Source organism: Nyctereutes procyonoides, unplaced genomic scaffold (assembly GCF_905146905.1).
Source record: "Nyctereutes procyonoides isolate TBG_1078 unplaced genomic scaffold, NYPRO_anot_genome, whole genome shotgun sequence".
Classification (NCBI taxonomy): domain Eukaryota; kingdom Metazoa; phylum Chordata; class Mammalia; order Carnivora; family Canidae; genus Nyctereutes; species Nyctereutes procyonoides.
In genome coordinates, this window is record NW_026575046.1 from 64,472,912 (window position 1) to 64,494,113 (window position 21,202).

The following is a 21,202-nucleotide window of genomic DNA, read 5'->3' on the forward strand; positions in this document are numbered from 1 at the left end:
TTATCAGGACTTTCTATGTAAATAAAAAAATAGATGAAATTTGTTTTGGAGCAGAAGGGATTGATGGTGGTATTATGTCAGCAGGTAGAGCTGGGGAGTTAAACATTTGGATTTTGCTCACTCTGTCCCTGATTTGAATTTGTCTCTTCACTTCAGTGCTACTTTGACTTTGTTTTTTTAGCTCACTTGTTTACTTACAGAAATAGACATGTTCTATTAAATGTTTACTAAAGAAAATGCACAAGTTGAGTGACGATCATTGTGATCCCACCTCTCAGTTAACATTTTTTTGAGTTCTTTTAGTTACTGTGTAAAGTTTTAAAGTAGTATGTATGATACAAAATCTTTGAATTTAGAAATTGAACTTTAAAACTTCTCCACATATATATTTACCACTCTCCAAATTAGAAAACAAACCTAGTTTAAAGAGTTTGTATCTCTAATGCTGCTTTTTATATTACTGCTAGTTTTTATTTTTTATTTTTTTAGAGAATTTATTTATTCGTGAGAGACACACATACACACACAGAGAAAGAGAGAGAGAGAGAGAGAGAGAGAGAGAGAGGCAGAGGGAGACACAGGTAGAGGGAGAAGCAGGCTCCATTCAGGGAGCCCAACATGGGACTTGATCCCGGGTCTGCAGGATTACACCCCGGGCTGCAGGCGGCGGTAAACCACTGCAGCACCGGGGCTGCCCTATATTACTGCTAGTTTTTAAATCCCCTAACCAATATTTATTGACACTAGTGTTACTAAATACACATAGTTTCCTTAATATAACCAGTCAAGAAGATACTAATATACAGCCAAGAAGATACTGCAAGGTCTTTCTTAAAACCAGAAATATATAGACTATGTTAATATTTGGAAATACTTATAAGCAACAAATAAGGCATATATAATTTAATGGTTCTTTCCCCTTTTCTCTTCCACTGCCTCTGTCCACTTCTACTCAAATTCTTAAATAAGAAAGTCTGCATCTATCTGCTAGTAGACTAGGCTACTTGTTCTTTTTCACGGTCTTAGCCCAGGATTGAGGTTTCCTGAGCTTCCCACCATGCTCTCAGCCTTTTCTTTTTCTGTGTCTCTTGAGACAGCCTTGGCAACAAATCCATCTATTCTTAAGTTCTTGCCCCACATCTAAAAGTAACATTTTTAAAAAGATTTTATTTATTTATTAGACACACACACACACACACAGAAACAGGCTCCATGCAGGAAGCCTGACGTGGTACTTGATCCTGGGTCTCCAGCATCATGCCCTGGGATGAAGGCGGCGCTAAACCGCTGAACCACCCAGGCTGCCCTTAAAAGTAACACTTCTTAAGTGTCTTCTATGTGCCAAGTATCCTCCTAGGCACTTTCCTCAAATTATTGGTGTTTTTTAAATTTCTTGGTGGTAGTCAAATTTGACCTCATATTTTGATACCATTTTTGCTTATTTGGCTTCTTGTTAAGGGGATCACCAAAAAAGAAAAAAAGGACATTATTGATGACTCTTATTATTGTGGGGGGCTTTTAATATCATTTATGGCAAATTTTTTATATTCTGTATCGTGGGCATAGAATCCTGACCTTTTCCCTTCACATTGGGAAATGTATGCATTTCTAACTGAAGTGTTTGAAATAGTTGAGAGGTATATTATACAGTTTGAAATATATAATTGAATAGTCAGTGAGGAATAGAACCATTTTAATAATATTCATTTCTTTCTAAAACTTTCTCCTTCAGTCTATATTTGTTTGTAAAATGTTTCTGGTTTAGGGGAATTTGACTTTTCCAGTTGAAATAGAAACTTTAAACATATTTAAATTCAATATTTTTAACTGACAAAATTTTTTATTTCACTTTTTTTACACTTTTCCTGATTATTCCATGTAAAGTGGAAACTAGAACTGTTTAAAAAACATACACAAATCTATGACATCAATAACTGGGGATTTTCTTTTTTGCTATACTATTTTCACAACCACAGTGTGCTTGCTAGGCAATATAACAGAAGCAAGCAAGGGGCAGAATACTGGTAAAGAAAGACAAGGCAAGTTTAAGTTCAATTTTGAATCTAAATTCCAAGTTAAATCTTTTAAAAAATGGATTAAAATAATATTTATTCTAAACTCTCTATTTTATATAGAAATGGAACTTACTGGATTTCTAACAAGCCAAAAAAGACCTTATTACTTATTTTGCCTATAAAAATATTAATTGCTGGGTTAATAAGACAATTAATTAGAACTGTGGGTTAAACAGAAACCCCAGTCATACTACCACACGGTGGAATTTATGTACACATTGTGGGGATAGGGAGTTATCTTAACAGTTGAGGTCAGGAATGCCATTAGGCTTCAAGAATATGTGGAAAACATCAGAATGTTTTATTCTCTCTCTTATCCGTCTTCCTCTCTGTATACCTGCTTCACTCTTTATTCTTTCCAGGTAAAATTCATTTACTTTTTGGCCTGTATATCAAAACTTGGTCCATTGCTGCTTCTGAGCTTTATACAATTCAGGCATTCAAAGAGTGCCTGCCCTTTTTTTTTACCCCCTCTCAATTTTATTTTCAAAATTTCCAGGAAGGAACTTTGGCAACTTGATGAGGGAGAAGTATCATGCTGTGTAACATGAGTGATGAAACTGTGGGGATGAATTAAAGGTAGACTGGTGCCGTAAAAAAGGCAGAAGGAGGGCAGTTTCCAGAAGAAAGAGAGTAGTGGTGGTAGAACACCATACAGGCAAAAATAGGTGTGTGCTTTTGAAATGACATTATATTCAAGTTCCTTCCGATAAAAAAAATTGAATTTTGCAAGAATCTCCAAAAGACAGATCGTGTAGGACTTTTTCAACTTGATCAGATAAGGCTAATATCTTGATTTAGTTCTTCTTTCCAAACAAATTTCAAAGTGCTAGTCAGTTGGAGTTATACCAATAACTGGGTTCACTGCTTGAGGAAAGACAGCTGTGGGAAAGAGGCTAGCATGATTTCTGAGTTTTTATAGAAAAGTTGGTCATAACTATTAAAACACTTGACCGTCAGATTGTATGTACTGGAGATGTAGCTCCCTCTCTTTGGGAGCTTAAGTATGACTGGAATTCATGGTGTTAAGTTAAAACAAATGGCAGTTTGCCAGAGGGATTATAGGGAAGAACAGAAATATAACTAGTTCTATTAGTAAGTACTCTTAGTTGTCTTAGAAAATCCATCCTACTTATATGGAAGAGACATGCAATGTCTTGATATATACCATGTTGTAATAGCCTGAATTAGAAGCTTGAATTTGTGCTGGTCTTTTGCATTCACTATAAAAATTGTCAAAAAATTTAAAGTCTAACACACGTGTCAGGGCAACCAGCATTTGACTGTGGTATTTGTATGAGGTTAAATAAACTTTGGAGCCCTCTAAAAGATTTGGAACAATGTGGAAGGCATGGAGAGACTGCTAGAAGGAGACCTGTGGAAAATTTTTAGTGTCAGTGAAAGTTTAGATTAGAATATCAAGCATTCTTTAGTCGGCCTTATTAATTTTTAATGATTTGTTTGGGAAAGACCAACTTTTTAAAATGTTGCAATTTTTTTCTTGGAAGAAAAATGTTAGACCGAAAGGCTGATAGAATTATTTGCCAGATACCCTGTTCCTAGTAATTCATTAAATAACTTGTACATACAATTCAATGAATCCTGATAACTCAAAGTTGTAAATATTTACAATGTAGTAAAACTGTTTTAAAATCTGTTCCCAGGTTTGATTGACCTGTGAGTGTGTGGGATTGGACTTTCCTGGGAGAAGGACTGTAGGAAAGTTTTAGATAAATATTATACTTTGCTATTTGTTTTTATCTGGGCTTACCTGAGAATATGTTTTCCAGAAAGATTTTTCCATATACTTTTTTCTTATAGTTTCTAAAATATAATGTTCATGTATATTAAACAGGTATAAAGTACATGTATGTTATAAAAGTTAGATAATAAGCACTCATGAACCTACTCATGATCTAATCAAGAACTAAAATATCATCAGTATATCTGTAATATTTCAGCACTAAATTTTATACTAGTGTAAATTTATGTTTATATCTTTGACTCTTCCTTGGCTTTCTTTTTTTTTTTCTTCCCTCTCCCCGTTTTTTTTTTTTTTTTTTTTGAGTCCAGTCTTTTCAGGGAGCTGAGATTTGCCTTCTTTGCATCCTCTTTAACCCATTTAAATTCTATTTCAAGCTTGTCTGAGGATTTAGAACAGGAAATATTTGTATCTTACTATTTAAATTTTTTTTTTTTTTAATTTTTAAGTAATCTCTATGCTCATTGTGGAGCTCAAACTCACAACCCTGAGATCAAAAGTCTCATGTTCTCCCAACTGAGCCAGCCAGGCGCCCCTGTATCTTACTATTTTTTTTTATAAAACTCCAATGTCTTTTAGGATGCTTGACTCTTAGATGCTCATAATGATTTGCTTTGCAAGCTGCTAACTGAATGAAGATGGAAATAAATGGAAGTGAGACATCAGAAGTAAGAAAACCATTGTTTTAAAAACCTGTGGTTAATAAAGATATGATTGCTTACAAACAAGTATTTAATATTAAAAGAGATTAGAGGAGGGGCACCAGAATGGCTCAGATGATTAAGGATCTGACTCTTGATCTCAGCTCAGGTTTTGATCTGGCTCAGGTCTTGATCTCATAGTTGTGAGTTCAAACCCCATTTTGGGCTCTCAGTTTGGGATGGAGCCTACTTCTAAGAAAAAAAGATTAGAGGAACTATTCACCAGAATAATTAGGAATTCAATTATATTTTTCAAAAAATAAGTAAAATCTTACTTTTTTTTCAAAGATTTTATTTATTCATGAGAGACACAGAGAGAGGCAGAGACCTATGTAGAGGGAGAAGCAGGCTCCTCGCAGGAAGCCCAAGGTGGGACTCAATCCCAGGACTCCTGGATCACGCTCTGGGCTGAAGGCAGACGCTTAACCGCTGAGCCACCCAGGCGTCCCTTACTTTTTTTTTTTTTTTAAGATTTTATTTATTTGAGAGAGAGGAAGAGAGCGTGTACACACCCAAGCCAGGGAGAGGGGCAGAGGGAGAAGCAACTTATCACTGAGCAGGGAGTCCGATGTGGGGCTTGATCCTGGGACTCCAGGATAATGATCTGAGCCGAAGGTAGATGCTTCATCAACTGAGCCACCCGAGTACCCCTGAAATTTTACTCTTTTAAAGGTAGAAAGCTCCTTTTGCGTGATTTTAAGGGATGTTTGTTTGTATCTGGTGGTTTTCAAAGTGTGATCCCAGACCAGCAGCATCACCATCACCTAAGAATTTGTATAAATTAACTACATACCTCAGACCTGTAGGTGATTCTGATACAGCAGTGAGAACGACTGCTATCTAGGGCTATTTAGGGCTATTTCTTCATTTGATGGTCATAGTAGTTTGGAGTAATGCTGTGTCGTCTGAACTTCATATTGCAAGTGACAAATCCAACTTGATCTAGTTTAAAATTCCTTAAAAAGGGAATTCAGAGGCTCTCTTATTGGGTTGGAAGATTATTGCAGTAGCTCACAGATTCAAAGCATTGGTTTAAAAACTGTGGTTAATAAAGATATGATTGCTTTACTGACAATTGGAAGAGTCAGGGCTATGGAGCTTGGAATTGTTTATTTCTGAATGACTTTGTTTATAGATTGGGTTTCTTTTTTTTTTTTTTTAATTTTTTTATTTTTATTTTTTTATTTATTTATGATAGTCACAGAGAGAGAGAGAGAGAGGCAGAGACATAGGCAGAGGGAGAAGCAGGCTCCATGCACCGGGAGCCCGACGTGGGATTCGATCCCGGGTCTCCAGGATCGCGCCCTGGGCCAAAGGCAGGCGCCAAATCGCTGCGCCACCCAGGGATCCCTAGATTGGGTTTCTATGTGTCCTTGACAAGTGGGAAAGATCGTCACAGACAGATCCAAATTCATATCCTATGAGCTTAGCAACTCCAGAAGGAGCTGCTTTGTATCATTTCACAAGCCCACTCCTCAAATGTTTTTGGGAGAAAGTGTCAATGACTGGCCTAGCCCGCATCATATGTCTTTCTGTAGGAGGAAGGATAATAATCTGACCGTGTAGTTCATGGCTAGATATTTGAGTTGCTTTCATATAAGCTTACTGTCTTTGTAGCAGAGAGAGAAATCTGGAGAATATGAAACAGGCACAAATGTGGATTGTATTTGTTAGCTACTTTTTTTGTATTAGGGAGTAGTTAACCACTTCATTAAAAACTTAGGGTAGGGGATCCCTGGGTGGCTCAGCGGTTTAGCGCCTGCCTTCTGCCCAGGGCGTGGTCCTGGGGTCCCGGGATCGAGTCTCGTGTCGGGCTACCTGCATGGAGCCTTCTTCTCCCTCTGCCTGTGTCTCTGCCTCTCTCTGTCTCTCTCTGTGTCTCTCATGAATAAATGAATAAAATCTTTAAAAAAGAAAGCTTAGGGTGAGGGGTACCTGGGTGGCTCAGTGGTTGAGCTGCTTCTGCCTTTGGCTCAGGTCATGATCCCAGGGTTCTGGGATTGAGTCCTGCATTGAGCTGCCCACAGGGAGCCTGCTTCTCCCTCTGCCTATGTCTCTGCCTCTCTGTCTCTCATGAATAAATAAATAAAATCTAAAAAAAAAAACAACTTAGTGACATACATAATATGGGAGTTGATGTTTTATTATTATTGTAGGTTTATTATTTTGTATAGAGTTAACTTTCTTGTCACTATAAAAGTAAATATACCCTAGGACATCTGGAAAATACAAAGAAATAGAAAAAATTACCTAATGTTCTGCTTTCCAGGAATAACTACATTCTGATGAGTTTCCTCTGTATATTTTTATGCATAGTTATTATAATTTTTTTCTTTTTATCAGTATTTATTTCTGAATTTTGGAGTAGAGGAAACGTAATCTCATTCAATACAGATTCCATCACGGTTGTAGGATGTTAATTTATTAAGACTAATTATAGTTAATAAATTAAGACTTAATTTTTAATTTTTATTATTTTTTGAACCATTATTTATTTGCTTATTTGAGAGAGAGAGAGAGAGAGAGAGAGTGTGTGTATATGCAAGAGAACACAAGCGATGGAGAGGGAGAAGCAGGGTGCCCGATGTAGGGCTCCATCCCAGGACCTTCAGATCATGACCTGAGCTGAAGGCAGCCACTTAACTGATCAAGCCACCTAGGCACCCCAAGACTTTATTTTATTTTTTAAGATTTTATTTATTCATGAGAGACACAGAGAAAGAGGCAGAGACATAGGCAGAGGGAGAAGCAGGCTCCCACAGGGAGTCCTGTGGGACTCGATCCCAGGACTCAAGGATCATACTCTGAGCCAAAGGTAGATGCTCAACCACTGAGCCACCCAGGCATCCCACCCCAAGACTTTATTATTTATTTATTTATTTTTAAAAGATTTTATTTGTTTATTCATGAGAGACAGATAGACAGACATAGGCAGAGGGAGAAGCAGGCTCCATGCAGGGAGCCTGATGTGGGGCTTGATCCCCGGACTCCAGGATCATGCCCTGGGCCGAAGGCAGGTGCTAAACTGCTGAGCCACCCAGGGATCCCAAGACTTTTTTTTTTTTTTTTAAAAGCAATTTGAGGTTCACAGCAAAATTGAGAGGATGGTGCAGAGATTTCCCATTTACTTTCTGCCCTCACACATGGATAGCCTCAACATCCCCCACCAGAGTGGTACATTTGTTATAACTGATGATTCTATATTGACACATCCTAATTACCCAAAGCCCATACATAGTTTATGTTATCCATTCACTTTTGGCATTGTGTATTCTGTGGGTTTGAACAAATGTATGTCCAAAAATAAATGATGTATGTATCATTATGATATCATACAGAGTATTTTCACTGCCCTAAAAATCTTCTGTACTCCATCTCTTCATCCTCCACTTCCCATCTACTGATCTTTTTACTATTTTCATAGTTTTGCTTTTTCTAAAATATCTTTTGTTGGAATCATACAATACATAGCCTTTTCAGATTGTTTTTTTCTTTTTCTTTTTTTCTTTTAAAGATTATTTATTTATTTATTCATGAGAGACACAGAGAGGGAGTCAGACACAGGAAGAGGGAGGAGAAGGAGGCTCCATGCAGGAAGCCTGATGCGGGACTCGATGCCAGGTCTCTGGGATCATGTCCTGAGCCAAAGGCTGAGCCACCCAGGTATCCCTGTTTTTTTTTTTTTTTTTCAACTTAGAAATATGCATTTAAAATTCCTCCATGTCTTTTCATGGCCTGATAGCTCATTTCCTTTTAGCATTGATAATAATTCATTGGATGTACCAGTTTATTTATCCATTTACCTTGAAGGACATTTTGGTTGTTTCCAAGTTTTAGTCATTATGAAGAAATCTATAAATATTCATGTGCACATTTTTGTGTGGAACTAAGTTTTCAAGTTTTTTGGGTAAATACAAAGGAGAACAACTGCCAGATTGTATGGTAAAAGTATGTCTGACTTTTTTAAGAAACTGCCAAACCATCTTCCAAGATGGCTTATACCATTTTACCAATGAATGTTTCTTAATTTTTAAATTTTGTGTTTTAATTTAAATTCACAAGTTACAGCATATACTCATTTTAAGTTCCTTGACATATATAGCATCATCATTAGATATTTGTGAATTTGTTAAATTTAATCGTTCATTTGAAGGACAAAAAAATGGATCCTTGATAACTGAACTCTTAAAATTATTTTTAGTTCTTTTGTGACTTTCTGTATTCTTAATCTACTTTTCTGTTAATATCTTAGTGGTTTTCTTACTGATTTATAGGAGCTCTATTTTCTTTAGTTTCCTAGTTTATAGTTTATAGGATTTTTAAAAATTTTGTTTTGTTTGCTTTTTTGTGGGAGAGAGCATGTGTACTATGTGTGAATGAGAAGACAGATTAGGGAGAGGGAGAATCTCAAGCAGGCTCCATTCTCTCAGCACAGAGCCTGACACAGGGCTCAATCTCAGGACCCTGAGATCGTGACCTGATCCAAAATCAGGAGTAAAGACACTTAACTGACTGAGCCACCCGGGCACCCCTTTCATAGGGTTTTTTAAAAACACATATAAGCCTAGATTATTCTTTGTATTTGAATTCCATCTGGCTTTTGATAGATTACTTGTTTTATCATTTTTAAAGTTTAGAGATTCATTTCTCTTTTTAGAGATCTAGTAACTTTTCTTTTTGTTATTTTTTGTTAATAATAGCTCTTTGATCCATCTAGAATTTATTTTGCAGCAGGATGTAAGGTAAAGGTATATTGTTCATTTGATTAATGCTTTGAAATTTTATGTAAGGCCTATCATTGTTAGAAGCAGTTTTCAAACTTTAGTGATTTCTGTAGGCTAATGAATGGTTCTTGATTCATTGAGAAATTTAAGGACAATGAAAGATGACAAAAAACCTTTAGTGACAAATGTATCTTAGCTATGAAAAAATGATAAGCTCTTACCTGACAAATCTAAACTTTCTTATCTGAGTTAAACATTTAGATAACATTTCTGATTAGCCTTTTGTTAGTACAGCAAAAGCATTTGTATTTTCTGGAAATAACATTTATTCATGAAGAAAATTATGGCAGAAGTCTGTGTAAACAGTGAGAAGATTCTAGACTTTTCAGACAGCCTAGGATTTTGAAAAAGCCTTGTGCTTTGGCAGGAGCCCAGGAGAGGAAGTGTCTGCATCTGCTGTATTCTAGAAGCCTTCCCAAAGAGTTACTGTAAAGCAGCCAAGAGAGCAGTGCATTTTACTACTGTGTGGTTCTGGAAGTATCTGGAAGCTTGTGGCAAACTTGAGGGAGGAGACTTAGGAGTACTTCCAGAATGTCCGTTTCTGTGGGGATTTATTTTTTATTGAGATTTAAGAAGGGGAAAGGGTTTTGCTTTTTTGTTTTTTGGGGGATTTTTTTTTTGGCAAAATAGGGAGCTTTCCAATGTGGACTTGAACTTGTTGGTTTAAGTGAAGTCACTTGGAAGGAGTCAGAAGTGCCTGCTCAAAGATAAATAGGGAGACAAGAAGAGTAACAAATGGGAGCCTGTTACTGGGGCAAGAGGTACTGTAATAGTAACTTATTCTTCTGTAAGGTAATAAGGAGTACTTAAAAACCCATGGATGTGATGGTGAAGGATCAAGAACAGCGTGCTGTCAGGATATTTTGGAAAAGAAAGGTAAAATCTTTCTGATGTTTAGTTGATATTTGCTGCTGCCATGAAGAATCCGTTCTGAAAAGTCAGTGCTACCAGGGACAAAGAGAAAAGACATGTTTTGCTGCCAAGTTAAAAAAAAAAAATCCATAGCTATGTACTAGGCTAAGAATGTTTACATAGAACACAGCAGATAGAAAAACCTCAGTACTAGGTCCTTTGAGAGAAATTACTATCTTAAATCGACAGGGCTGTTTATTCTTTTTGATTCTGTACAGCTTTTAAAAAATAACAGCTTTATTGAGATATAATTCATGTACCATACAATTCACCCATTTAATGGTCATGATTCAGTGGTGTTTAGTACTTTTACAGTGTTCTTCAACCATCACTCACCACAGTCAATTTTAGAACTTTTTCATTGCCCGAAAATCTACAACTTTTTAAGTAGGTTCCATGCCCAGTGTGGAGCCCAACACAGGGCTTGAGCTCATGTCTCTGAGATCAAGACCTGAGTTGAGATCAAGAGTCAGACCTTTTTTTTTTTTTTTAAGATTTTATTTATTTACTCATGAGAGACACACAGAGAGAGAGACAGAGACACAGAGGGAGAAGCAGGCTTCATGCAGGGAGCCTGATGTGGGACTCGATTCCAGGTCTTCAGGATCGTGCCCTGGACTGAAAGCGGTGCTAAATGGCTGAGCCACCCGGGCTGCCCAAGAGTCAGACCCTTAACCAACTGAGCCACTTAGGCACCCTGAGAATGTACAACTTTTAGTTGAACTTATTTTAAAATTGAAAGCCATGTAAGAAAAGGATGGAACAAATTAGGAAACTAAAGGATAGGGATGCCTGGTGGCTCAGCGGTTGGGCACCTGCCTTCAGCTCAGGTCGTGATCCTGGGATCCGGGATTGAATTCTGTATCAGGCTCCCTGTGAGGAGCCTGTTTCTCCCTCTTCCTGTCTCTGCCTCTCTCATGAATAAGTAAATAAATCTTTAAAAGAAAAAAAAAAAAAGGAATTTAAAGGATAAATCAGTGGCTCTAAAACCTTTTTTTCCCCTTTAGAACATATTCTAACATATAAGATGGAGAATACATTAGATTGTATTTTGGTAATATTTAAATTACTTTAATGAAGTCATTTTTATGGGACATTCATGGTTTAGATGTAGATAACAGAGAAAACTTATTTTTCAGGATGTATGAATTACTATCTAATCACTCTAATAGTAGTAACTAAGGAGAAAACAAACCGGTTGAATTTTTAAGCATTAATTATCAGGTGATAACAAACATATTTTTTTAACATGAAATATAAAGTTAGTACTCTAGTTATATGGAAAAATAAGATAGTAGCTCTTATTAATTACATTATTTAAATCAATTTACAAGAATTAACAGTCTATGGGCAACGTTAGTGTCTGACTTCTATTTTGTTCATAGGAAAAATCAGTTAGGAACTTTACCTATCCTACTTTTTTTTTTTGTTGTAATGGCCATATTTCTCTTGTAGGTGTGTAAACCTGAAAAATTAAGTTTTCCAAGATGATGTGGTATATTTTAATTGTAGGGGTTCTACTTCCCCAGTCTTTTGCACATCCAGGCTTCTTTACTTCAATTGGTAAGTCTGTTTTTGCTTTGTATTGTTCTTGCATTTAAATTTTTTTAAATAAAAATTATAAATTACCTAAATTCTTGGCCCAGGCATAACTTTTGTTTTCTGTGCTCCTATTTTAGCCATTCCAATTCTAATTTTAAGTCTACTTCATTTTGCAAGTCGGACAATATTGGCAAATTCATCAAAAAATTTATTTTTAAATTATAAAACAACACTACTTTTTCTTTTTCCCTACCTCGGCTCTCACCTTTTTTTGTTCTTGAGACTAATTAGAATTTAGAAATTTTTATTCAATAAACTAAAACCACACTAACAAACGGTATACTTCACCAATGAAGTTCAAATCATTCATGTTTAGTTATTTATAAGAAGATGTCATTTTATATCCCGAAATTAGATGCCATAAATTTAATACCCGAAATTATATGTCATTTTTTCATTTTATACGAAATCTTTGTAAATATTACTATTTAAAATAGCATATTGGTTAAAGAAGAAACAAAGTAAGACTTCCACATGTCCTCTTTTCCCCAGGAATATTTTTTATGTTTGATGTGTATCCTTTTATATTTTACTCTATGCACACTCATCTGCCTTAAATGAGATATTTTCCTTCATGCTGTTAACCAATTTTACCCTTGTGTGATCGTAGTGCTTACTGAAATATGGGTATTAAATTTATGACCTCTAATTTCAGGATATAAAATGATATAAAAAAGATGTCTTCTTCAACATATCTGTGTTTATTAACAGTTAACTCTTCTCAAAGAATGAAACATTCTTGATCATTTTAAGTCATTCTAAAATACTTGTGTTGACCAATGTAGATATTTGATAACCTTCCCTTCTCTTCCTTCTAGGTCAGATGACTGATTTGATCCATACTGAGAAAGATCTGGTGACTTCTCTGAAAGAATATATTAAGGCAGAAGAGGACAAATTAGAACAAATAAAAAAGTAAGCAAAGTGTTCTACTTTCTATGATTCTGATCCCACCTGGATGTTTTTGTTCTAGAGCTAAAACAGGTGGAAATAGAAGCCACCTGTCTTTAAAGTTGGTTGGAATGGCTAAAATAGGAGCACAGGAAACAAGAGTTATGCCTGGGCCAAGAATTTAGATAGAGGAATGTGGATTGAGATAAGGATATAAATGGGAATGGGTGTTGACTGACAATTTCTAAAAGTGGTTGCTAACATCTTCCTCTAACCTCCCTAATCAAGTCATCTTTTAGAGCATTTTTCTAATTCTATTTATCTTCACTCCTATGGTTGTATTCTAGAGATTACAGTGGTAAGTATTGTTAATTATTTAATTGATATGGTTTTTCCTTAACTGCTGATTTATTTTTAACTGACTCACATTCAAAGTTAATCCTGACCTGTGAATTCCTGCCTTTTATTTAGTGAGAAACTGAATATTCAGAGAGTTGTTTTGTTTTTGTTTTAAAACATAGTCTTAGGTACTGAATGTAAAATTTTGGTTTAAGTTTGATTTAAATTAACCTGTAACTGAATTTTGATTGGGCTAATCTGTACCTTACAATAACTAGTTATCTTTAAGGACCTGTGGAGAGATGAATTTTTAGACCCTTACTTGAGGGATCCAGTCACACCTTTTCTAAGATCGGTTTTATTTACTGTAACCATTTGAGAGAAACAAAACTAAAAGAAAAAGACTTGTTATATTTTGATTCTACCAAGCTAGATTTTACCCATAACAGTCTTGCTTTTTAAAAAACCTATAATTTTATTTTAAAAAGAATTTTTGAATTTAGTTTTCACTCAAAAACCTCTAATTTAGTCTTTTTTATTTTTCTGAGTGTTTTTATGAAATTGTGTTCTTCCTTAGTAAGTGTATATGTGCTCCATTTAATGTCTTATGTGTATAGATGGGCAGAGAAGTTAGATCGACTAACCAGCACAGCAACAAAAGATCCAGAAGGATTTGTTGGGCACCCTGTAAATGCATTCAAATTAATGAAACGTCTGAACACTGAATGGAGTGAGTTGGAGAATCTGGTCCTTAAGGATATGTCAGATGGTAAGTCAGATGGTAAGACTAAGGAGGCAAAAATAGTTAAGACAGTATTACTGTCATGTGTGGAAACGCCAATACTAATAAATTCATTTCCCAGAACATCAAGTGTTTAGTGTTGTAACTGAATTGTTGCAGGGGTGTGTTTGGTTTGACTGGAGTTAGTCTAGATTCTAAATTCCTTAATTTAAAAAAAGAAAGGGAAGAAAAACTGGAAACAAAAATAAAACTTTAGTGTAAAAAAGTGATTTGTTGGAGGCTAGCACTGTCATTTTTTTTTGCTTTGAAATTTACAAAAGCAAATCAATTACTTGACATATAGCTTCATATCTGGGGGTTATCCTTTCCATTTTAGGATTACCTTCAGACTTCAAAAATTTATGAGTAAATCTCTCTTTTATCAATTGTTAATGTATTGGGACTGGTACTATTAGGAAGAGTGTTAGCTGTGTTTTAGATAGTATTTTGAATCTTAGATTTGTTTTACTTAGACAATAAATTTAAAAACTAAGACTGCAAACTTTAACAATGAAGGTCTTTCTAATTAAAACAAAATTAGAATAGTGAGGTGTTTTAGATAATTTAGTAACAGATACAGAAAACTAAGCCTGGAGTTTAAGAACTAGAGTGAATATGCTTAGACATAGTAATGGCTCAAATACTTAGTGACTGAAGGTAGAAAGAAAAAATGCAAGAAAGAGGGAAAGAACTGAGCTAGCTATGTAAATGAAAATACTCTTGAGTGTTTATGAGTGTGAGCAGTAAACTATTGCACATAGTACAGAAAGCCTTGAGGAAAATTAAGGCAAGCACTTGTGAAAACTTCTTCATGGTGAGAAGGAAATATCAATGATTATTTGCTCATATATAGCACCATGAGAACATTTTTAAAGTCTTGTATGTGTGTGTGTGCACACACATTTATTAATTTAAAACAATTCTCAAGTAATGATGTTTATGACCTAAATTCTTTTATAAGGTAAGTCTTGGGACTTGATGTTTTAATCTGTGGTAATCATCCTTATAATGCTGTAATACATATATTTTTCCTCTTTTTTATTGGAGAGCATTTAAGCAATTCTTGGATTTTATTTTGGGTCATAAAAAAATCTGCCAAACTTGTAAAATTCCATGTGGACATTGTGACTAAGAGTTGGTCTTAAAACTAAAAAAAAAATGCTTGATATGAGGTTTAGCCCTCTCCTAGCTAATTGTTCATTTGTACATTTTCATTAACATAAAAATGCCTGGCCTTTTGCTGATCAAAATCCACATAGTTGATTATAAGTAACTGAGAGGGGAGGGAAGTTTAATACCTAACTTTTATTTGCCAGTGATGACACTTACATTAAAATTTTAAACTACTTTTTGTTTTTGTCTTTTTTGGTTCCTTAAAGAGTATTTAGCAACCATTCTCCTTAGGCAGTAATTAGTTTGTTAATTTGGTTTTTGCTATATTTTATATAAAACCTTTTAAAATTAAGATCAGATTTTATGGAGAGCAAATCTTGATCACTATATTCCATAACTTAATATATCTAAATATATTTTAATAAACAAGCTCACTTGATTATCTTAAATATATAATTAATATCTCTCTTTCCCCCTCAAAGAATTCCACCAAACTTTATATATTTACATGTTTACATAATGTGTGGTACATGCAGAAGAATATAGAACTTTAAGTGCATACATTTTACTTACCATCTGTTATTTGAAAGTATAATTGGTTGCCAGTGGATGTCATTTTCAAATCATAAATCCATTCATTTTCAAGCTTAGTGTAATTAAAAACTCAATTATCATATCAATTATCAATAGGACACTTGGGTTGCTTCCAATTATCATGTTGATCTTTTACCTAATTCAGATACGGTTTATGTGGTGACTTCAGATTACTTAAGCAACATTAGAACTTGGGAAGATTGAATAAGTTAGAGGTATTTCAAGTCTCATTCAGTGTATTTAGTTTTTTTCTTGTTGAGTGTGTGGAACTTGTATGGTAGAAAATTATAATAAAATCAATTTTGAAAAATCCTTATAAACACTCTATATTGCAAATTGGAAGTCTGTGAGGTTCTAGAGTCTTTTTTTTCTTTTTTTCCTTTTTTCTTTCTTTTTTTCTTATTTCAAGGCTTTATCTCTAACCTAACCATTCAGAGACAGTATTTCCCTAATGATGAAGATCAGGTTGGGGCAGCGAAAGCTCTGTTGCGACTACAGGACACCTACAATTTGGATACAGACACCATCTCAAAGGGTAATCTCCCAGGTAAGAATTCTTCTAGTCTATAAAATATTTATCACCTGGTTGTTCTTTTCAATCCATCAGGACAATGTTCATCTAAAAAAAAAAAACTTTCGTATTTTAAGATTTTATTTTATTTTATTTATTTATTTTTTAAATTGATTTTAGGTTTTTTTTTTAAATTTTTATTTATTTATGATAGTCACACAGAGAGAGAGAGAGAGAGAGAGGCAGAGACATAGGCAGAGGGAGAAGCAGGCTCCATGCACCAGGAGCCCAACGTGGGATTCGATCCTGGGTCTCCAGGATCGTGCCCTGGGCCAAAGGCAGGCACCAAACCGCTGCACCACCCAGGGATCCCCGTATTTTAAGATTTTTAACATTAGTTTATTTTACGGTCTTTGAGGACAAAACAACTCTCTTTCCTTAGGACTTAATAGCTATGGATAAGTTTATAGCTTGTTACTGTGAAAGCTTAATATTATAGGTACTTAATTTTAAGTAGGCATTTTTAGCCTGGAAAGAGAAAATCATTTTTCCTCATGTTTTTCTTTAGAACATCCAATATTTGTATGTAAAGTTATAAAGGAATTGATAATCAAAGTTTATGTGTTCAGTAATTTAAAAACCAAGACATTGGGTATACATACATTTTGAAAGTGTTCTATAATATGGAACGTCCTGCTTTATGACTTGTTTTTGGCAAAATCTTTTAGGTTACAGCTAATTTCATGATAATTTTCTTTAGAAATGCTTTTATTGTACAAAATGTATATAACAAAATTTACCATCTTAATCACTTTTAAATGTGTGATTTAGTGGCCCTACATACATTCTCACACTGTTACGCACCCATCACCAGTATACATCCCTATTGCTCTTTTTGTCTTGTAAAACTAAAAATTGTATGCATTGAACAGTAACTTCCTGTCCCTTACCTTCTTCAGCCCCATCATTCTACTTTGTTTCTATGGTTTTGACTATTCTAAGTACCTCAAATAAGTGGAACCATACAGTATTTGTCGTTTTGTGATGGTCACTTAGCATAACATTCTTAAGGGTCATCCACATTGTAACAAATGTCAGAATTTCCTTACTTTTTAAGCCTGAATAATGATGCATCGTGTATGTAAATATATAGCACATTTTGCTTATCCTTTCATCCATCAATAGGACACTTGGGTTGCTTCCATGTGTTAACTCTTGCAAATAGTGCTGCTATGAACATGGTGTGCAAATATCTTTTCAAGACCCCGCTTCCCATTCTTTGGATATATACCCAAGAAGTGTAATTGCTGGATCATATGGTAATTCTATTTTAGTTTTTTGAGCCCAAGAAGTGTAATTGCTGGATCATATGGTAATTGTATTTTAGTTTTTTGAGGAACTGCCGTATTATTTTCCATAGTAGATACACCATTTTACATTCCCACCAACAGTGCCCAAGGGGTCCAATTTCTCCACCTCTTCTTCAACACTTGTTATTGTCTCCTTTTTTGTTTTGTTTTTTTTTTAATTTTTATTTATTTATGATAGTCACACACACACAGAGAGAGAGAGAGAGAGAGAGAGAGAGAGAGGCAGAGACACAGGCAGAGGGAGAAGCAGGCTCCATGCACCGGGAGCCAGATGCGGGATTCGATCCCGGGTCTCCAGGATCGCGCCCTGGGCCAAAGGCAGGCGCCAAACCGCTGCGCCACCCAGGGATCCCTCCATTGATCTTTATGCCATATTAATACCATACTGTTCTGATGACTGTAGCTTTTGTTTTTTTTAAGATTTTATTTATTTATTAGAGCATGCACTCATGGGTTCATGAGCAGGGGAGAAGGGTAGAGGGAGAAGGAGAAGCAGACTCGCTGCTGAGCTGGAAGCCGAGTAGGGGTTTGATACCAGGACCCTGAGAGCATGACCTGAACTGAAGGCAGAGCAAGGCAGACTCTTAACTGGCTGAGCACTCAGGAGCCCCTGATGACTGTAGGTTTGGAGTAAGTTTTGAAATCTAGAAGTTTGAGTTCTCTGGTTTTGTTCTTTTTCAAGAATGTGTTTTGACTATTCTTTTTCAGGATTTTGACTCTCCTTTGAGAATACATACGAATTTTAGGATGAGTTTTTCTATTTCTGCAAAAAAAGTCATTGGGATTTTGATAGAGATTGCATTGATTCTGTAGATTGGTTTGCATACTATTGCCATCTTAATACTATTAAGTTTTCCAATCCATGAACATGGGATGTATTTCCATTTATTTATGTTTTCTTTTATTTCAACGATGTCTTGTGGTTTTCATTGTATAAGTCTTTCACCTCCTTGCTTAAGTTAATTCCTAAGTATTTTATTCTTAGAATTGTTTTAGTAGGGGCACTGGGTGGGTCAGTCAGTTAAAATATCTGCCTTTGGCTTAGGTCATGATCCCAGAGTCCTGGGATGGAGCCCTACATCAGCATCTCAGCCCAGTGCAGAGTTTGCTTTTCTCTCTGCCCCTCCTTTTCCACTCATGCTCTCTCTCTCTCTCAAAATAAATAAATAAAATCTTTTTTTAAAAAAAGAATTAAGTTTTCAGATTATTTATTGTTAGTATGTAGAGATGCAGTTGAGTTTTGTGTGTTGGCTTTGTCTTTGCTACTTGCTGAATTTTTTATTAGCAAATAAATGTTAACAGTTTGTATATGTAGTCTTCAGGGTTTTCTGCATAGAAGATAATATCTGTAAAGAGAGATCATTTTACTTTTTCAATTTGGTTGCCTAATATCACTTTTTTCTTGTCTCATTGCTCTGGCTAGAACTTCCATACTGAAGTAGTGAAAGTGGGCATCCTTGTTTTTGTTCTTGATCTTAAAGTCTTTCACCATTGCATATATTTGCTGTAGATTTTTCAAGTTACCTAGCTGCTTTTTACTCTTAGTTTGTTGAGTGTCTTTTATTGTGAAAAAGTTTTGAATTTTGTCAAATATTTTTTCTGCATCAGTTGAGATGATCATGGTTTTTCCCTTCATTCTGTTAATGTGGTATATTACATTGATCAATTTTCATATGTTGAGACATCCTTGCTATCCAGGAATAAATTCCACTTTGTTATGGTGTATAATCTTTTTAATAGCTGCTGAATTCTTTTTGCCAATCCTTGAGGGTTTTTCATCAATATTTATAAGGGATACTTTTCTGTACTTTTCTTGTAGAATCTTTGGATTTGGTGTAAGGGTAATGCTGGCCTCATAGAATGAAATGGGAAGCATTCCTGTTCAGTTTTTTGGAAAAATTTGAGGATTGGTGTTCTTTAAATGTTGGATAGAATTCTCCAGTGAAGCCTTCAGATCCAGGGCTTTTCTTTCTCAGGAAACTTTTGATTATCAAATTAGTCTCCTTACCATTTAGTTACAGGCCTATTCAGGTTTTCTGTTTCTTAGTCTTGGTAGGCTTTTTGTTTCTAGGAATTTTCCCATTTCATCTAGGTTATCTAATTTGTTGGTGTATATTTTTCATAGTACTCTGTTATAATCCTTTAAATTTCTGTAGAATTAGTAGTCCTATACTTTCATTTTTTATTCTAGTAATTTGGATCTCCTCTTTTTTCTTAGTCAATGTAGCTAAAGAATGATCAATTTTGTTGATTTTTTCTAAGGACCAACTTTTGGTTTCATTAATTTTTTCTCTCTGTCTTTTTTTTTTTTTAAGTATTCTACTTAATATACCTGTGATATTTCCTTCTGCTAGCTTTGGGTTTAGTTCTTGTTTTTCTAGTTTCTTAAGTTGTAAAGTTATGTTGTTGATTTGAGATCCTTCTAGCTTTTTAATGTAAGCATTTACATTACATCCCTTTACATTGCTTTCACTGTGTCCTCTAAGTTTTGGTATTTTGTTTGTTTTCACTTGTTTTTAAGTGTTTTCTATGATTTGTTTTTTGTTCCATTGGTTAAGAGTGTGTTGTTTCATCTCCACAAATTTAAAAATTTGCTAATCTTACTTTGTGGTACTGATACCTGACTTCACACAATTGTTTATTTTTTGCTTTCTCACTTTTTCTACGAGTATGTGGCTTGCTATCATTACTATCTCCTTGTCAGCTGAAGAAATAGCTGAAGAAATAAAATATATTACCCCTGTCTTCATATTGAAATTGATTTCCTCAGTAAGAATATAGAATGGAATGAGTAACTTGTTAAGATGTTTCTAGCTCATCTCTCTTTATTTGGGGGTGAATATCAAGTGGGATTGCTAACGATGGTACAATATTAAATTAAATAATAAAATTTCCATTAAACTGGTACATAATTCCATTATTTTCTATTTCTACTAATAGTATACATTATAACAGTTCTGATAAGATCATAACCATATCTTTTAAACAATATATTCTGTATATCTTCAACATTTTTCACTCAGTTTTTGAGTAAATTCATCAAACTGCTGTATTATATGAAGAATTGATTTATTCATTCTCAACCATGGATGGGCATTTTGGTTATCCAGTTTTTCGCTATATCAAAGTTTCTTTTTTTATGTCAAAGTTTCAGTAAACATCCTTGTTTATGTATTCTTTTGCTCATGTATACACATGCAAATGTTTCCTTGGGATATAAGAAGTTAGGGTATATGCTTTGTCAGCTTTACCAAATGTGGCCAGATTGTTCTTCAGAGTAGATGCACCTATTTATATTATCACCAGCAAATTCCCATTTATTCATACACTTCATAATCCTTGGTTTTGTCAGGCTTAAAACTGTAGCAGTTTAGATGTGAAACAATGGGAGTGAGAGTTGAGGGGGAAGGATATTTGTTTTTTCAATTGTTTCAAAACAAAAAAGTCAGAGAAATTTTATTTCAGTGGATATATGTTGATGCCATGTTACTCCTTGATTAATTTTGTCTAATTCTTCCTTTTTGGGCCTATCTTTTGAAATGCTTTGTTGATATTTTAATTTTAAGATTTATTTATTTATTTGTGAGAGAGCGAGCCTGAGGCTGAGGGGCAGAGGGAAAGGGAGAGAGAATCTCAAGCAGACTCTGGGTTTAGTAAGTCCGATGGGGCTCAATCCCATGACACTAAGATCACAATCTGAGTGGAAACTAAGAGTCAGCCACTTAACTGACACCACCACCCAGGCACCCGTGCATGTACTTTTTAAT

General features: G+C 34.9%; 1 protein-coding gene across 3 annotated transcripts in view; it reads left to right on the forward strand.

The window, feature by feature from the left end:
• P4HA1 (prolyl 4-hydroxylase subunit alpha 1) overlaps window positions 1-21,202 on the forward strand; it is an 81,104-nt gene that overhangs the window by 5,056 nt on the left and 54,846 nt on the right. For 2 of the 3 annotated variants that reach the window (XM_055325404.1, XM_055325403.1), the window contains exons 2-5: window positions 11,690-11,797; window positions 12,655-12,751; window positions 13,684-13,835; window positions 15,964-16,101. In XM_055325404.1, coding sequence (XP_055181379.1) covers window positions 11,722-11,797; window positions 12,655-12,751; window positions 13,684-13,835; window positions 15,964-16,101 — 463 coding nt within the window. In that variant the 5' untranslated portion in view covers window positions 11,690-11,721. Of the gene's footprint in view, window positions 1-10,111; window positions 10,199-11,689; window positions 11,798-12,654; window positions 12,752-13,683; window positions 13,836-15,963; window positions 16,102-21,202 lie in introns of those variants that run through there. The other variant, XM_055325405.1, reaches the window with a different exon arrangement.